We start from the raw sequence: 18427 nt of genomic DNA on the forward strand, positions 1-18427 counted from the left end.
CAGTTCTCAGAGTGGGACTCCAGACACAGGGCTGCTAGTTTTTATTTCCCTTGGCCGAAGTTTCGGTATGTGGCTGGCTGCCACCCAGGTTACCCTTTGGAATGGTATGTTCTCTGCCAAGGAAGTCTTTCCAGAAAAGAGAAGAAAATGAGAGTGCATGGAAATTTTTCTTAAGGATAAAATTGTGAAATGTATTTATCTAGTATATTCACCATGGCAGATGATTTGAATATTAAACTATATGTTCCCATGATCAAGCAGTAATGTTTGTTTGATTTAATTTGCAGTTTCTTTCTTTTTTTTTTTTAATAATTACATCTCTTTATTTTTGGCTGTGCTGGATCTGCCATTGCTGCCTGCAGGCTTTCTCTAGTTAGAGCAGTGGCTTCTTGTCGTGGCGCATGGGCTCTAGAGTGCGAGGCCTCAGCCGTGGTGCATGGGCTTAGCTGCTCTGCATCATGGGGGATCTTAGTTCCTGGACCGGGGATTGAACCCATGTTCACTGCATTGGCAGGCAGATTCTTAACCACTGGACCACAAGCAAAGTCCCTACAGGTTCTTTTAAATGAGTTTGAGAACGTTTAACCTTAGTACCGAATATTTCTAAAATCCAAACAGAAATATCTTTAGTAGCTAATCACTTTATCCATTAACAAAAGTTTGGGTTACAATTTAAATCTTTTTGTAAAGCTGTTTCTGTTAGGTATCATTCATTGAGGCTTACCTGCCAGCATTATTTTTATTTAGATTCTTACTGCCTGTTTTGTAAAGATATGTATATATATATAGCCTTCTAGTGATAGACCACATAAAAACTAATTGTGAGATTAAATGCATGTATGCTTTTATTACTCAAAGCAAATAAATTGCAATTCCAATTAAATGACTTCAGCTCATTTATGCATACAGTAGTTCACTGGATTGATTGAACACACAATGAACAACTGAAAAATGACCCATTTCCATTATTAATCTGATACTTTTGGACAGAAAACCCCAAACTATTTCCCTATTAGAATACAGGTAATAGTAATCAAAAAGAAAATTTGTTGGTATTTCATACTAACATTTTAAGATTTAGAAAACCATGAAATACATATCTGGAAATGATGCCAGAAAATAGCATTTTAAGCTGATAGTATACTTCTTCTGTAATCTCAGTGATTTCTACTTGGGTGGACCTGTTGCCCAGTAAATTAAATTAGAATTTTGTACATGCTCAAGTGTCCAAATAGAGATATAGGACCTCCCCCCTTGACATACACCTTCAAACTGGAAAAAAGTTTTCTCACTTCTTACAGGTATACACACAGTATACTTAGGTTTTCTCTAGTGGTATATTCATGAGGGTAGGTAGCCAATAGTGGCAGGGCTGGATACCTCAGCTGAGTGCCACAAGGCTAGGCCCTATTAATTCATGCAAAGAGGTTTCATGCATATAATTTAATGCACATAGTGTGATTATGGAGTCGGGAAGTTCTTTAACATTTGCTTTTCTTTGGGTGTGTTACTTTACCCAGCATATGTTGAGTAGTGACAGCATTTTCACAGAGCCCATGATTTAATTTCATGTTAAAAACACCAAGCATTATGCTGTAAAATCCCAGTGCTAATTAAACAGCAAACATTTGCCTTTCTGGATGTTTTTACAGGTTTACTTACAAAAGTGAGCATGTGTATATTTATTTTTAAAGCTCAAATATTTAAACTTGCAGAAGCTGTGCCTACAAGCAGTCAAAAAGTATAAAGCAGGTTTTAGTAAAATGTAGAAAAAAATGAGTACTTCATTGCAGGTACATTTTATTCCAAGCAAAGCTTCTGTAGTAGTGTAATTCTTGCTTTCATAAATTAACCAAACTATCTCTAGTTAAAGACGGGGGTCTTCATCCTCTTACCATCTCTCCATGTAAATGAACATATTATTAGAATCCTAACAGACACTTTGGAGAACCTGCTGTACAGGGCCATTTCTGAGGCCAAGCAACGCTAAAAGTTAATGAAAGCAGATAGTAATTTATGAAACAATGTGAATGTGCAAATAGAAAAAAAAAATACAGTAAAATTGTTTCAGCTGATTCTCTCAAGCAAGACTTCTGAGTGAACACAGCCTCCGCTTTCTGATGCAATCCACACTGAAGCTGTGGATTTTGTAATATATCCGTGCCTGAAGGTAACATGTCTTTTCCCTGCCATACACTTAGCTTCGCCTAAACATGAGGTGTACAGAGCAATGTAGGTGACTCCAGTCCAAGGTAAGAAAATAGAATGGATTTTCCTGTTTGTGAGTTTTCAGGTATGTTCATAATTTTAGGTGCACAGTGGTGGCGACAGCAGACACCTCAGAATCCAGGGACACTAGAGGTTGAGCGGTGGGCTGCTAAGTGATTCAAAACACTGGCTAGTGACACCATCCTGTACTGCACAGACCGCTCTTTCACCCAGGCAGCTCCGTGGGGCCCATGCACTCACTGCCTTATGATCTATAGTCCTTTTTGCTGTAGGGCTTGTTGCGCAATATGTTATCAATCTCGTTTACCACGTGTGATGTCATCTTTGGGAGAACCTGAGAGCACAAGAACAAAGGATGTAGTCAGTACTTGGTACTTGATTTTTGTACTGAATGCTGAGTGACATCATCTAGATTTGGATATGTTTAAAATCGCCATCAAATGCTGCGTTCCCAGCAGACAGGAAGCTCCGTAAGGTCAGGCCTTGTCTGTTCACACTGCAGCTCTGGAGCCTGTAAGGGTGCTTGGCCCTTAGTAGGTGCTCATAATTTATTGGTTGTTATAGAAATATAGAATACCTAGAGCAACTCTGTCCAATAGAAATAAAATGAGAGCCATATATGTAATTTTAGATTTTCTAGTAGCCACAGTAATACAAGTGGGAAGAAGCAGGTGAAATTAATACACATTTTACTCCACTGGAGTTGAAATATCATTTGAACTTGTAGTCAGTATAGAATGTAGTGAAGATGTTTTACATGTTTTTAAGTCTTTCAGACCCAGTGTACGTTTTACACTTTTAATTCCATTTGGATTAGCTGCCTTACACACACTCAATGGCTACATGTGGCCGGAGACTACAATAGTGGACAGCATGGGTCTAGAGGCTGAGATTCTAGCTGGTGGGCAGAACGCTGGTATAGGAGAGCCACAGGTTAACCGGCATCCCAGGTTGATGGAAGAGCATGAAGTGAAGTCTGAATGGGGTGATACAAGTGGAGCGTGAGTATGGGAGGTGTGGAGATGATGGGAATAGGGAAGTTGTAAAGAGTGGAAGGCCTTGAATGCTGTTTTTTGGAGTCGGAATTTATGCAGTAGGTGGTGGGGAACCTCTCAGGACTTCTCAGCTGGGAATGACCCCACCAGACACCTGGACGTATTCTGAAGGATGAGCTGGATGGAGATTGAAAGGGGATACAGATGTTAGAAATATTCCAATCACAGCCAGACACTAAGAGCCTTAACTAGACTGTAGTGTGTGCATACTCAATCATGTTCGACTCTGTGACCCCATGGACTGTAGCCTACCAAGCTCCTCTGTCCGTGGGATTTCCCAGGTGAGAAAGCTCGAGTGGGTTGCCATTTCCTACTCAATGGGATTTTCCCAACCCAGAGATGGAACCCGCGTATCTTGCATCTCCTGCACCGGCAGGCAGATTCTTTACCGTGGCAGCACTTGGCAAGACAGTGGTGGGGGAGGAGAAAAGGAGTGAGAGATTTTGGAGGCTGATGGTGATCTCAGGACTGGGTGACTAGGAACACACTGGTGTAGGTAACTGTTGAGAAACCACAGGAGAGGTTAGGAGCATGAGAAGTTTGGGGCGGGTGGGCGGTGGATATGCTGAAGTTACAGTGCCTGTTGGACCCCATGGAGAGGTGACTTGCAGGACTGGAGTTGAGAATTTTGCAAGTTATTTGCACAGTCATGCTCCCTGAAGCCCTGGGAAAGGATGAGCTCATCTAGGGACGGCTCATGTTTATTGCACGAAGTGGGCCAAGGGCACGCATTACACCACCAGACAAGAGACAAAGGCAGACTTTCTTGCAGGAATAGTCTGACCCTGTGTGGAGACCGTGGTGAAATGCATTCACAATGACCGACTGTGCGTCTCAGCCTCACCCTTCAGTCACTGGCCGGGGTGACCTTGTCTCAGCGCTCGCCTCAGAACCCGCAGGGCCTGGCTGGATGGCAGAACTCCTTCCTCACTGGTCTGTAACATTCTCCCCTCTGAAGCTAAAGGAGAGGCTGGTTTCCCACCAGCTCTGGAGCCTCAGAGGATCTAAACTATTGTGCCATTTAGAGTGAGACACAACAGTGAAACTCAAATCTAGAAACTGGACTTGTCAGGAGTTTTGTGTCTAAAATCTAGTGGGTTAGCCATGGGAGGAAAAGGATTCTTCATTTATTATACCAATAAGAGATCTAAACATTAGAAAAGTGAAATCATAAAAGTACTTGAATAAAACATGAAATATATATATATACATATGTATGTATGTGCATATATATGCTTGTATGTATGTGTATATATACATGTTTGTGTATGTGTGTATATATACACACACACACACAAGACCTAAATATTCAAGAGAAGTCACACATTCAGCATTTTATGTGAAGTTGCCCAATTTTTTAATGTTGGCAACTATTTGAAAACATTTTCATCTACAGATCACACAAACATCCCACGAGCTAGCAGTTTTGCAGGCGTAGTGTTATTTTGACTGTAGCAATTCGGAGGTGAGGAAGGGTCTGGGCGGCACTGCGGGGCTGGCAGGTATTAGGGAAGTCTTCCCAGAACTGGGTCCAGAGCTGGACCTGGGGGATGGAGCAGGATTTGACAGTCGGGGGTGGTGGACACTGTAGGTGGAGGACCACTATTCTGGGGATTCGGACATCCTGGGGGAGGTAAGCGAGGGGGTGGGGGCCGGGGAAGATGAGCCCTGGATGGGAAGGCCCGACTGCTGAGAAGCCTGGACTTCTCTGAGTAGGTGGTGGGGACTCAGAGGGGCTCTAAGGCTGGAGGATGGGGACCTGTGCTGGAGGGCTGCCTGCAGCTGCGGCTTCTCTCCAGCCTTTTGTGTTGAGGCTCTGATTGATAAATGAGCCTCCAGTTTATGCTCACCTTAGGCACATTCATTCCTTGGAGCAGCTGCCTTCCTTTGCCCATTACGAACTTCCTTCCTTATAGCCCCAGACACTGCACTCTTATTCAATTTCTCCTACCGGTGCTGGGAGCCCCCAGCCACCCAATCTACTCTCACTGTACGGAGGGGCCCAGTCACAGTTTGCCAAGGGCGGAATCCCTGGTGCTGGGCTCAGGAGAGGTGGGGTAGGAAGGGAGAGGGGACAGTAAGCCCCCCAGGTAACAGGTCCCTGCTTGACAACATCCCCTTTCTCTTACCCTGAAAGCATGGAAGCCCCATCCTGCTACCAGCCAGAGTTAGGGAGGAAATGCTTTGGGAAGATGACTGACTCAGTTCTCCTCTGAAATATATATCTTTGGCTATCTGGAGAACTCCCACAACCCAGGAGTTACCTCTTATTTTTTCACAGGTGGCATCTCAAGCAGTACTAGCCTCCCCTTGGAATGGCAGTGATCACTCCATTAGCATGATAGGAGTCATTCAGCTCCTTCCCTATTCTTGCCAAGCCATCCGCAAGCCATGTCTCTCCAAGACCTACAGAATCCTTGCTAGTGCAAGCCACCATCACCTGTCACCTGGATAACCCATCCTTGCCTTTCTTCATTTTGTGTTTCACACAGCAGCCAAAGCAATCTTTAAAAATTCAAATAACAGTGTATCCCTTCTCTTAAAACCCTCCTTCCTATGGGTAGTACAAAACTCTGACTGCTCTAGTGTTCTGTGTGACTTGTCCCCTCTCTGTGCTCACCGCCCTTTATGCTCACTGTGTGCTGACCACATTAGCCTCAGGCTTGTGCTTCCTGGAGAAAAGCCAAGTGCCTTCCCATCCAGGTTTCCCAGATGGCCTAGTGGTAACGAACCCGCCTGCCACTGCAGGAGATGCAGGCGATGCGGGTTCAATCCCTGGTTGAGGAAGATCCCTTGGAGGAGGGCATGATGATCCACTCCAGTATCCTTGCCTGGAGAATCCCATGAACAGAGGAGCCTGGTGGGCCATAGTCCAAGGCGTCACAGTCAGAAATGACTGAGCGCACACACACACGCACACGCACACACACACACACACACACACACACACGCCCCATCTCAGGGCCCCTGCACTACTCTCCCCCGTGTCTGCTTTTTGCAGGGCTTTTCACATGCTGTGTCCTCCACTTCCAGAATATACATATTCCAGACGGGCCTTTGGCAAGGACGTTATCTAAAGTGGGCTCACTCGTTTCCCAGTTGGTCTCTATTAAAACACCATCTTCATTTATTTATTTATCCCTTCTCACTTGAAATTACACGTCTATGATGTGCCTCTCCCACTGGAATGTCAGCTCCTTGAAGGCTGGGTGATGTGTGTCTGCTTTCTTGTGGTGTACCCAGTGCTGGCTACAGAGCAAGCTTGCCTAATCCACTCTTTCTCAGGCAGCCCGTGAACTCTTGAGGGCAGTGACCTGTACTTATCTCAGAACGCTCTCTGCCTAACATGGTGCCAGACACAGAATAAGCACTCAATATGTATTGTTGTTGATCAGTTGCTCCGTCGTGTCTGACTCTGCAACCCCATGAACTGCAGCACGCCAGAACTCCCTGTCCTCCACTATCTCTCAGAGTTTGCTCAATATGTATTAGTGAAATTGAAATCACTGGATTGCATTTCAGTTCCTTTGTGTATAGACTGCTCCTCTGTTTCCTCCTCCTCATCATGTAGGCTTTATCTGTTCCCAAAGCATAAGTGACAAAAAGAGAAGATGGGAGTGACTTTCATAAGAGGATCATTCCCCAGGCAGAGACGGGGAACCCCACAATCCAGCAAGGGTTGTGGGCCTGGGGGCTTCTCAGAACCAGAGAGGCAAAGGTGATTACCCAGCTGCACAGCCCTAAGAAAGGGGATGGTGGGTAGGAGGTCGGCACCTTTATCTCCAGCATATTCAGGGCTGTTTTTCAAAAGAATTTTAAAACATTTTAAGTTTAATCTAGTTTGTCCCCATCTCCATCTACTTCCTTCTGAAAGAGGGAGCAGGAGTAAGTACTGGTTTCAGGGAAAGATGGACAGAGGAGAAGCTGTTAGTTCTGTTACCCAATGAGCAACAAACCACACTGCTCTAGCTCTTAGGGCAGGTGACAGCCGTGGCAAGGGTCGTGGGTGGGCTCGCTCCTGCGGCCCCTGGAGCACGGTGGAGACCCAGGACTGAACTGTGGCCACTAGGGACGGGATGGTCACCACAGCCACCAACCCCGCCCCTCTCCAGGACTCCCGGGACATCTCTCTCTTCCCCCCCTGCTGCCCTTACAGGCTTCCTGGGTACTGCAGGCACCATCCAGGCCTGGCAGTCCCCGCAGGGGAGGGAGTAAGGGTGGATGCTCCTGAAACTCCTCTTAGGGAGAGGTGATCCTGGAATTCTGAGTCAATTTGTCTTCGATGTGGCAAATATTCATTCATTCAATGGGCATTTCTTGAGTTGAGTTGACTAGGGGCCACGGAGTCCCAGGAACTGGAAAATCAATGGAGAAGCAAGAAAGACACAGGTCTCTGACCTCAGGGGAGACAGGCAATTATACTACAGAAGTGCTGAGATGAAGAGAGGAATATAGGATACTAGGAGAGCAGAAAGGAGGGGCTTGGCATACTGCAGACAGACAATAAAAATTTGTAGGGGAAAAAAGTGAATACGTGATTATGCATATTGTCCTGTGGCGGCTCCTTTTCAAGCCAGTTATAGGGAAGGCTTTCATGCTTAGACCTGGGAACCCAGTTGCCAAGTGTAACAGTGCTTGGGTCTTAGAACACTCTGTCCACAGACACAAATCGTCCCAAGAAATAAGCCCGGAGGAGACTGACTGTTACAAGAAGAGGACATCCCGGGATTCACATTCTGTGAAAGTTCTGTGGCTTCCTTTGCCTTTGTCCCCATTTCTCCTCTCCCCCCTTCCCTGTATCAGGAGCTGTCATGCCACTCAGCCGTGAGACGAGGAAGGTCGAGGGGAGCCAGGACACTGCCTGGGGCATCCTCAAAGGCACCAGGAGACTCCCTGGAGTTGGGTGGTGGGGGCTGCAGTACTTGCCTGAATGGCACCGAGGTTCTCAATGAGCTGCTCCGGAGTGGATGATCCCAGGAGAACGGAACTCACACCCTCGTTTCTCAGGCACCACGCTGGGAAGAGAGAGCACCGGGTCAGGAAGGCCAAGCGCTTCTGACTGTTGATGAGTTTGCAAACACCATCTGCAGGTTCCTCTGTCTCAACCAAAGCGTGTTAGCTTTGTGGGAGGATGGAGGTGCGCGCCGGCATTAAGGGCCTCCGCAGCGCCCCCTGTCGTGTGGAGGACTTGGTAGAATCCGCGCATGTGACCTGAGGCCTCAGGCCTCCTCTGCCCCACAAGTGGGGCATTCAGTCCAGAAACACAGCCTTGTTCCTGAAGACCCGGGACACAGCTCATGGATGGTCGTCTGGATTCCTGCTTCCATCTGTCTTCCCACCCCATTCACGCTGTCACTTTCCCCTCATCTGTTATGTGGAGTCCTTGTAGACTCTGGGTATCCGATCTGCATCCTTTCTTTCCACTGACCTGTCAGCCCTGTCTGGACTCCCTGTCTTCCTGACATGAGATTCATGGAGATCATTTCTCTTGCTCACCCTCTAACCCCTCACTCCGCCTTTACCTGTAGCAGCCTCTGCCCTTAAACCCCTATTCAATCTTGGCCCTGTCACCTTCAGCAGATGACCTGGCCTTCTCCTTAGTGCAAACTTGAATGCCTCTGGTAGGATATCCCTTAATTCCCCGCCTGCCAACCCAGGGGACATGTGTTCGATCCCTGGTCTAGCTTCCTGTCTCCTCACTCCCTACCTTGACATTTGGGTGCCAGCAGCACGATTCGTGAATCCTCTCCACCCCCAAATATCATGCTGTTTCTCCTCCTCCAGCCCTTGGCTCAAGCAGCCCCCTTGGTCTGGAATGTGCCTTTGCCTTATTAATATCTACTCATCATTTGGAATTCCTCATGGGCACAGCCTTCTCCCAAGGCCTTCCCTGAGTCCCAGGCTGGGTTTGGCACTCCTACATGCTACTTCCCTCCTCCCACCTCCGCCATGCCCTTCTCAATCGGGCTTCCCAGGTAGCTCAGATGGTAAAGAATACGCTTGCAAAGCAAGAGACACAGGTTCGATCCCTGGGTTGGGAAGATTCCTTGGAGAAGAGAATAGCAACCCACTCCAGTATTCTTGCCTGGAGAATTCCATGGACAGAGGAAACCGGCGGGCTACACAGTCCATGGGGTCACGGAGAGTCAGACATGACTGAGTGACTAACTAACACATTTTATCATCACACTGTATTAAAATTATCCATTAACTTCTTGACTTGTTTACCAGAGTGTGAGATGTGTGTTATTTGCAGTTGGATGCTCAGCACCCAGCCCAGCACCTGCACACAGTAGGTGCTTATTAGATGTTGGTTGAGTAAATGGGGGCGTGAATCACTGATAGTGAATAATTGATGGGCATCCCTTAAGACCTCTCCTCCCCCCATTTACTCAGGCTGTACTACCAACTGATGCTGGTAAGCTGTTACCATGCTCAGACCTTTTAAGGCAATCACTAAATCCTTCCAGAGGGGCAAAATAATGCCTGATGAAGGCAACAGGCCAAGTGATCCCAAGGGTTTTTTTTTTTTTTTTTTTGGCTGCTTTATTTCCTGCTTTGCACTTAGAACTCTTTTTTGGCACTTGTGGAAGTTCTGAGGGCAAAGCAGGGCACTGGGAAAATTATTGCCCATAAACTACTTGATGTCAGCAACAGCTGATTCCCTCGTGGGCGGCCGGGCGCAGAACTCACTGGGCAGGGCTGGCCAACACCAGATAATCAGCATCTAACCAGGTGTCACCCACAGGCGCATCCAGAGCGCCTCTTTATGAACAAGGTGTGCATGCGGGCTCCGTGCAGATGTGAGACGTGGGAACCAGCCCACACTTGGGCTCAAGTAGCCTGTTTTCTGCCAGAGGATCTCCCCTCCCCCCACACTTCTTCTAGATCAAAAGTAATATGCCTGGAAATAATTTCCTTCTTGAGAGTTCTGTGGTTAAAAACAAAACTACTTGTTTACAAAGAAAAGAAAAAAAAATGACAGGCAAGAAAGACACCTGGGGACACAGAGGGAAGAAAAGGGAAAAAAGTATGTTTTAACTTAAACTCGGACTCTGTAAAGAGTCATGTACATCTGACATTTAGTGAAAGTCTAAATGTTGTAAAGATTTTCTCTTTAGAGAGACAGTATTCTTCTGTGTCTTTCGGAGTGATATTCAATACTCACTTTCATGTTACCACTTAACAACTGTATTTATGGCTATGGTTTAAAAACAGGTGTTTTTCTTTGTGCCTATACCTCTGGCCATATATGATGGCTAAGAGTGGACAGAGTTTCGGCACAGGGGTTCTGATTCTTTGCAAAACCATCATCATCTTCATTCTCATCTTCACTAGTTACTTACTGAGCCTACTCTGCTTTACATACATGATTTCCTTTTACTCAACACATTTGCAAGATACATACTATTATCCCATTTTGCAGATGATAAAACTGAAAGCAAGTTAAATAATTTGCTGATGGTCAACAGCTAATACCTTTTACTGCAGTCTTAAAGCTCTAGGGATGCTAACTAATCACATTAAATATAATCTTTGCTTTTTAGAAGAGAGGGTTAAAGCAATAGTCATACATATTCTTAGGTAAATGGTATTTCCCCCCACCCCAAACCTCCTTCCACTTCCATCTTTCTGTGACTATTTACTGCCAACTACGATCTTCCTGCCTTCTAACTTCAAAAGGGTCAAGCATTTAACAAATATTCTGTTATTTTACTTGCACAAAACTTATCTTGAGCTTTTTATCTCATTGGTTCACTGTATCTGATTTATCCCAATTCCTGCTATTTCTCACTCCTTGGGAATTTTTTCTAGAATCTATACCCATTTTATTCTCTTCTCACAGCTACCACATGAATTCTTTTCAGCCTCTTCTTCATTTGTAAAGTGGCGATGACAGTAGGGAAAACATTAACGTCTGTGATGGAGGACTAGGTCTATACTTTGTGGGATTGTTCTGACAATTACAGAGACAAGGTGATGAACATAAAGAGCTTATCACAGAGCCTGGCAGATACTCCTCAGCAAGGGAACTGAAAATCTAACTTTTCTGTCTAATCCCCAGTCTCTCACCACTCGTGGTTATTGAACACCGGAAATGTGTTTACCCTGAATTGACATGTTTTATAGGTGCAAAATGCACTCTGGATTTTGCAGGAAAGTGTGTGAAACATTATTACATAAAAATTTAATAAGCATTATATTAAAATATAATAAGATTTTAATATTTATTACATGTTAAATGACAATATTTTGGCCATATTAGATTAAGTGTGGTCCATTTAAAAATTAATTTCATCTATTTTTTACTTTTTTAACATGGCTCCTGGAAATTTAAAAGTTAAACAAATGAGGCACATTGTATTTCTCTGGGGCTGTTCTGATGCAATGTGGTTTTCAGTTGTCACCAGTAACCGTGACCTTTCATTGACCCCAATCATTTTCATGGCCCCCAGAAGTTTTGAGACGCTGCTCCCCTAAGACAGGCTTTCCATGTGGCAGTGACTTGACCTCAGTCACAGCCCTGCACCGCAGCCTCTCACCAACCCTGCCTTAGCTTCAACAGGGAAGGAAAACTGAGCCAGAAGCAGTGGATGTCACCACATAGCTCGGGACGCTCACCCTTGACACTGTGAGGATGTGTGCGTTTTCACTGGCATGTTCTTGTTTAAACTGTCTTGTAAGGGAAAGGAGAGGGAGTGAGCAAAGTGCTTCAGCACGTGGAACACTCTGAGGAACTCTACAGAGCCTCATTTTCGATAGGATTAACCGGGAGTGTTTGATTCAGAGTGCCTGCCCCTACACTAGGTATTTTATCATGTGAGAGGTGTGAATCAATAACAGAGAATGCTCTCACTCTCTGTGACCCAGCAGGGCCTCCCTCCGCAGTGACTCACCCACGGCCAGCTGAGGTAGCGTGCATCCCAGACGCTCTGCGATCGGGGAGAGATCTTTCAGCTTGTTTTGCTGTTTTCTCCCTTCTTCACTCACAATTCTTTCCTTCAACCACTGGTAGCACTAGAGATAAGAACATTTCATTGTTAATATCTGGTAAGGGTTTGATGCAAAGACTGTTAACTCTGTTAAATATAAGAGCCTTGTGGTGAATTCCTGAGTCTTCTTGGCTCTGACCTTTCTGTTTGATGGAAACAAGGACGCCTATGTCTTCATGCAGAGAAATGTTCCCCGTGGTCTCACTCCTTATTTATTGGTTCAACACAGATTGATTTTGTCTAAAGCTCACCATTCAAATCCATCGACATGTACAAAGGTTGTTAAAATCCTGACATATAATCAATTACATCCCATCTGGACAAGATGGTTCTTATTGTGATAGCCCTTAGAATGTAGGTGGGGGGAGGAAGGTATTTACATTTCACCAAGGTCTATTATGTTTCTTTTTTTGTGCAGAAAATTGGGTGCCAAGCTTTCTGCTCAAAGGAAGTCATTATGTTACATTCTTGCTGTAGCTGTCCCTCTCCCTCTTGCCTTCAATTTACTCCTAGTCTCTCCTGTATTCTTTTAATGCAGTTTTATCCTTAGCTTTCTCCACTCCTTTCTAGAAGCAGATGTGAATGGTATAACTCATAGGTACCAGTACATTTTTAAAGTGGATAAAGTGGGTAAAGACTTTCCCAAATGTGTATTACATTTTTGTATAATGTTTGAAACTTAAAAAAGCAAGGATGCTTATAAAGGTAAATGGGAAACTAATCTTTAAAACCTATAAGAGGAGGCTGACTCTGATGCAGCCTATAAAGTGTGCCTAATTTCCTAAATATAAGGAAAGAAATCTTTTAGAACTTCTCAAAGCCTATTTTCCAGAAGGTTCTGCTCTTACTATGAAACAAGGAGCAACAGACTCTTATGTACAAAACTAGCACTGGTCAGCAGCACCCAAAGGAAAAGAATGTCTGTAAGAATGTTGGTCTGTTTCAGTGACAATAATAAGAACCATCCCCTGTGTGGCCAAGTGGACTTCCTCCATTGTGTGTGTTGTGACATAGTTGCCATCACAGACCTTTCTGTCTCAAAGGCAGCAGAAAGCTGGGCAGTCATCACCACATCTCCACCCACGTGATTTCAGTAGGCTGCTGGCTTTCAAGTATTTTTTTCATCATTGCAAGACAGTGTTTCCAAAGAAAAAGGCAACTGCACTGTTTTGTTATGACTTCTGGAATGATTTTGCAGATATGAAAAGAAGAAAGAATAAGCAGACCCAGTTTTGTTCTCCTCCTAGATCTCAGGGGCTTATGGTCTGGCTCCTTACATGAAGTTTACTTAGCAAAATGGTCAGGAGTTTTCCCAGTCTCAGCTCCAGAGACCTCAGCTTCTTCCAGGATGAAGCACAGCCTGGGGCATCTCTCTGGAGATGATGGCTGGTGCCCGCAGTGATGAGGTGGACAGTTAAGAGCAATCAACGCTTCCCCAGCAGCCTGCTGGGTACATCAGAAAGTCCCTGAACTTACTTCTACTGTCCTCAAGGGGAAAAATATCGCCCATTCTCATTTCAATCTCATAACATCTTTCAAGGGACCAGGATCTCTTATTCAAATGGAAAAAAATAAGCTTGAAAACCAATAGCCAAAAGCCTCTTGAGCTATTGCTTTTTACTACTAGGAGAGTTCCTCAGGTTTCAGTATATACCACACACATAAAGAGTAATTGACTGACTTATCAATCTTATGAAATTCCAGTTTTTGAAATTTTATTATCTGCAACACATTTTTATTCTTAGGAGTGAGTTATAAGTTGGATATGTGTGTTGAGTACGTGTGCACGAGTGCATGTAATGTTTGCATTACACACGCATACCATACTGAGAGGAAGATTTCTTTTTTAATTTAATTTTTTTAAAACTTTTTGGCGCTTTGTTGCTCTGTGCAGGCGTCTCACTGTGGTGCCTTCTCTTATCATGGAGCACGGGCTCTAGGATGTGGGACTTCAGTGGTTGTGGCATGTGGACTCAGTAATTTCAGCTCCTGGGCTCTGGGGCACAGGTTCAGTAGTTGTGGTCCATGGGCTTAGTTGCCATGCGGCATGTGGGATCTTCCTGGACCAGGGATCGAACCTGTGTCTCCTGCAGTGGCGGGCAGATTCTTGTCCACTGAGCCACCATGGAAGCTCTGAGAGGAAGATTTCTGAAACTAACAAATACCAAACATTCATTTATTGAGTACTTTTCTCTCTACTCTCAACATAAATCTCTCTCTAATCACTGGGAAACATAAGCAGGTTACGGTTTTATAAAAGTAGATGCATAGTATTTATACTGCTTTCCTCATACCAAAGGAAGCAAATGTGTTTTGGAAATAAATAGCTTTAATGGTTTTACAAATGGGAAAATGTTTGCATAGGGAGGAGATGAGGCTTAACTAAAATTTCAATTAAATATGGAAGTGAACCAGTGTTTTTGGTAAGAAGATTGACCGTAGGTGTGGTTGTATGCAATAATAAGCCCAACTTGTGGCCTGCAGGCAGTAGTCCATGAATCAAAAGATGAAATTTTGTCTTTCACTCCTATTATATTGCTTAATCCCATTCCTGCAGTGATTTGATTACATGCAGATTGTTCTTTCTAAGTGGAAGGCAGGGATGTCTTCTTATTCGTGTCAGCATCTCCAGTCTTGACCCACTGGTTGACAGAGAGGAGGGGCTCAGCCAACATGGTGATGAGGAAGGAATCTGAGAAACCAGGATTCCACACAGTAAAGATAGCTGTCTTCAGTTTTTCAGATTGAACACACACTTCCTCCTTAATGCAGTATGACTCGACTGGCAGCCCTATGTGTATCCACAGTGCCTGAGGATTCCACATAGTTTCATAATTCACCCCTTCTCATGTCTGTCTCCAACAAGTCCCTGAGTTACTCCTTAGGGTTGAGACTGTCCCATTCATCACTGTCTCCTCAGTCCTCAGCACAGGGCTCAGCCCTGACCAGACACTCAGTAAATATTTGCCAAAGGAACAACTGAATGAGCTTTCTTCTCAATAGATTACTGAGCTATTACTTTTATACATAAGTCACAAAATTCTTTAAAATTTCCTAAAGCCTGTTTCTTTGCCATCTTCTAATGCTGTGGCCATTTATCTCCGTGACCGCCAGTTTACAGGTAACCGTAACAGGATGGGAACAGTCTGTGTGATATGCCCCACACACCCTGGTTGGCTGTCTCTTCCCAGTCTGGAACTTGGGCAGCAACTGTAAGGCCATGGACAGAATCAGTCACATTTCATTACTGGGCCTAATTTAGCATTCAAGATCACTGACTATTTCTAGCTAAACAATTGAAGCCTTTGGCTCAAAAGAGCAGCAGAGTCTTCATTATTGAAATGAAAATCTCTATGTAAAATGCTGGTGCTAATGTTTTTCCTTCTGAAATTGTACCATAATGTGAAAATATCCTTAGTTTCTTAATGTGAACACCTGGAGTTCTTGGACTATCCCTCTCCCCATTCCTTTGCTCCACCTATGTTTGCATGTTTCCTCTTTCCCTTTGACAAAAAGGTATATACTTTTCTGTTTTTTTCTGTAATGTATTTTCCTAATAATAGGGAAGATCTGTTCATAAATCTTATTGCACTTTTCATTTATATTTAAACATTTTATTTAAAAGCTGCTCACCTGGTCTCTGATAGTTCAGTTGATAAAGAATCTGCCTGCAATGCAGGAGACCCCGGTTCCATTCCTGGGTCAGGAAGATCCCCTGGAGAAGGGATAGGCTACCCACTCCAGTATTCTTGGGCTTCCCTTGTGACTCAGCTGGTAAAGAATCTGCCTGCAATGCGGGAGATCTGGGTTTGATCCCTGGGTTGGGAAGATCCCCTGGAATAGGGAAAGGCTACCCACTCCAGTATTTTTGCCTGGAGAATTCTGTGGACTATACAGTCCATGGGGTTGCGAAGAGTCGGACACGACTGAGCGACTTTCACTTCACTTCACCTGGTCTCTTGATCAGACATTGCCGATCTTTGGTTGTGGCTTATTGTATTCATTCAAGAAACAATTGTTGAGTACCTATCATGCGCCCGGCTCTGTGGTCAGTTGTGTGAGTAAGTTTCAGTTTCTATCCTAAAGGTTTTCATGAGTCATTGTCTGGTAGCTTGAGAAGTGTTTTGTAGTCGGGGTGCCCCCTGAATGGTTTCCTCGGAAGCTATGTTTGCACTGCCTCTTTATGGTGGGAAATAGCCCACTGTCGGTGCCAGACATGAACGAGGCCCAGCGCCTTGTCCTCTGGGCCCCGTCATTGCTCTGCTGCGTTGGCACATGACCCAAGCTTGCCCAGTCCTCTCTGAACCGAAGCTGTTAAAGAAAATTCTCTTCTCTCTCAGGTTATATGCCTTTAAGGGTGAAAGCCTGGCAGTCACTAGCGTTCTTCTTCCCGGGCTCATGAAGAAGACCCAAGTGTAGTAGCAGAAAATGACACGTGTGGAGAGAAACAGAGGACATGGAGAGCCCTGACAGTGGGCAAATCTGCAGATAGAGTCACCCCAGAGGCCATCCCACCCCATCTTTCCCGGGGAGTGTCTGTCTATGTTCTCCCTTCTTTGATTAAACTAAGTTGAACTGCATTTTGTTGGAGGATTCTAAGACTCTGTAAGAAGTGCTTGTGGAATGTTAGAGGAAGCTACCAATAACTGAAGTTTTGCAAAGTAAGGACAGGCTTCACAGAGTGAAGACAACAAGCTTTCTCTTTAGAGATGGCTTTCCATAGTCAGATAAAAAGAAGGGCATTTCTGGGAGGCGAAAACAAGTACAGTGCATTTGGGTGAAAAGATGAACTAATATGAGTTGGGGAGAGACAAGAATGGGAGATTGGGCTCAATTAAGACCCCAAGAGTATTTCCTTGAACATTTTTCTATGGGTTTTTAGGTTTTGTCATATAATCAATATTGGGAAGTCATTAAGGATATAGGGCAGGGTTATGACATAGTCAGATTAATCTTTTAGAAAGATATTTGGTCACATAATTAATATGGATAGTAGATAATGGGTGGGTAGTTGAAAAAGAGGGGTGACCAGAGAGTCTGGACAGGAGGTTACTGTGGCAGACCAGGAATGAAATGATGACGATCTAAACAAGGGCGGTGGAAGGGAAGGGCCGGTGAGGGTCAGGATGTGACTGGAGGACTTGGTGTCCTGCTGGATAAGACGGAGGGAGGAGGACAGGCAGACTGAGATGATGCCTTGGCTTCAGACTGGGATGACCAAGGCGCGGGTGGAGGCACTGTTAACTGAGGATTCTGGGCAGGTTTGGGGAGTGTGGATAGATTCCATCAGGCATGTCAGATGCCCTCAGGATATCCATGTGGCGGTGTCTAATAGTCACGAAGAAGTAGTGGCGTTTAGCTCAGCAGAGAAGTCAGTGCCGATGACACGGATTCAGAAGTCTTTGTCACAGGGGTGGGCCACGTGCAGCCTCCCAGAGAGCCACATGGGTAGTATTACTTTCTAAAAGATAGGTATTTTTTTAATACTCAGTTAATTTATCCTAACAGTTCAGTGTTTGCAACAGAAATAAAATATTAGCGTCTTTATTTTATTGGTGTAACTTAAAATAGCCAGTGTGAAATACCAACCATTCTATTTTGGGGGAAGGTGAAAGTTGCCATCTTATTTATCTGTTTGCTTAGCTCTTCATTTTTTAAAAAAATGTTTTTACTATTAGAATTCTCGCTTACTCTTAAGGTTGAGATATATATATATATATATACACACACATACATATATATATATAACATTATTATTAGTGGCATTCATTTTTGCTGTAGTTACTCAAGTGGCTTTTCTAAATGCACAGATATTAGTCAAGAAAGCACTTAGGCTGATGAATTAAGAAGTGTGCTCTGTAACCGGCTTCCTTTTACCTTTGGAAACTCTTTAATACTTATTGTTAAGGATGCTTCAATAAATGCTGAAAAGTCAACAACAAGAAATATTTTTTGAGTTGCTTTTGGGCTTAGCTACCTTCAAATATTCTGCATCTCCTTCCCTCCCCTTTAATTAGTGCATTTTAAGCAGTTTTTCAGCTATTTGTAAGCTTTTCTCAAACAGTGATGGAGATCAGTCAATCATAAACTCCAGATACAGTGCTGCTCCTTCTTCCTCATTTAAAAACATTAATTTGAAGGGAAACAAAA

At 44.3% G+C, this 18427-nt stretch overlaps 1 protein-coding gene across 2 annotated transcripts in view; it reads right to left on the minus strand.

The window, feature by feature from the left end:
• Positions 1–747: 747 nt before the first annotated feature.
• Positions 748–18427, minus strand: part of KCNAB1 (potassium voltage-gated channel subfamily A regulatory beta subunit 1) — a 429637-nt gene continuing 411957 nt past the window's right edge. For both annotated transcript variants that reach the window (XM_065942986.1, XM_065942988.1), the window contains exons 12-14: positions 12182–12302; positions 8211–8299; positions 748–2563 (exon numbers count right to left, since the gene is read on the minus strand). In XM_065942986.1, the coding sequence (XP_065799058.1) occupies positions 2474–2563; positions 8211–8299; positions 12182–12302 (300 nt within the window). In that variant the 3' untranslated portion in view covers positions 748–2473. The remainder of the gene's footprint in view (positions 2564–8210; positions 8300–12181; positions 12303–18427) is intronic.

Source organism: Muntiacus reevesi, chromosome 8 (assembly GCF_963930625.1).
Source record: "Muntiacus reevesi chromosome 8, mMunRee1.1, whole genome shotgun sequence".
Classification (NCBI taxonomy): domain Eukaryota; kingdom Metazoa; phylum Chordata; class Mammalia; order Artiodactyla; family Cervidae; genus Muntiacus; species Muntiacus reevesi.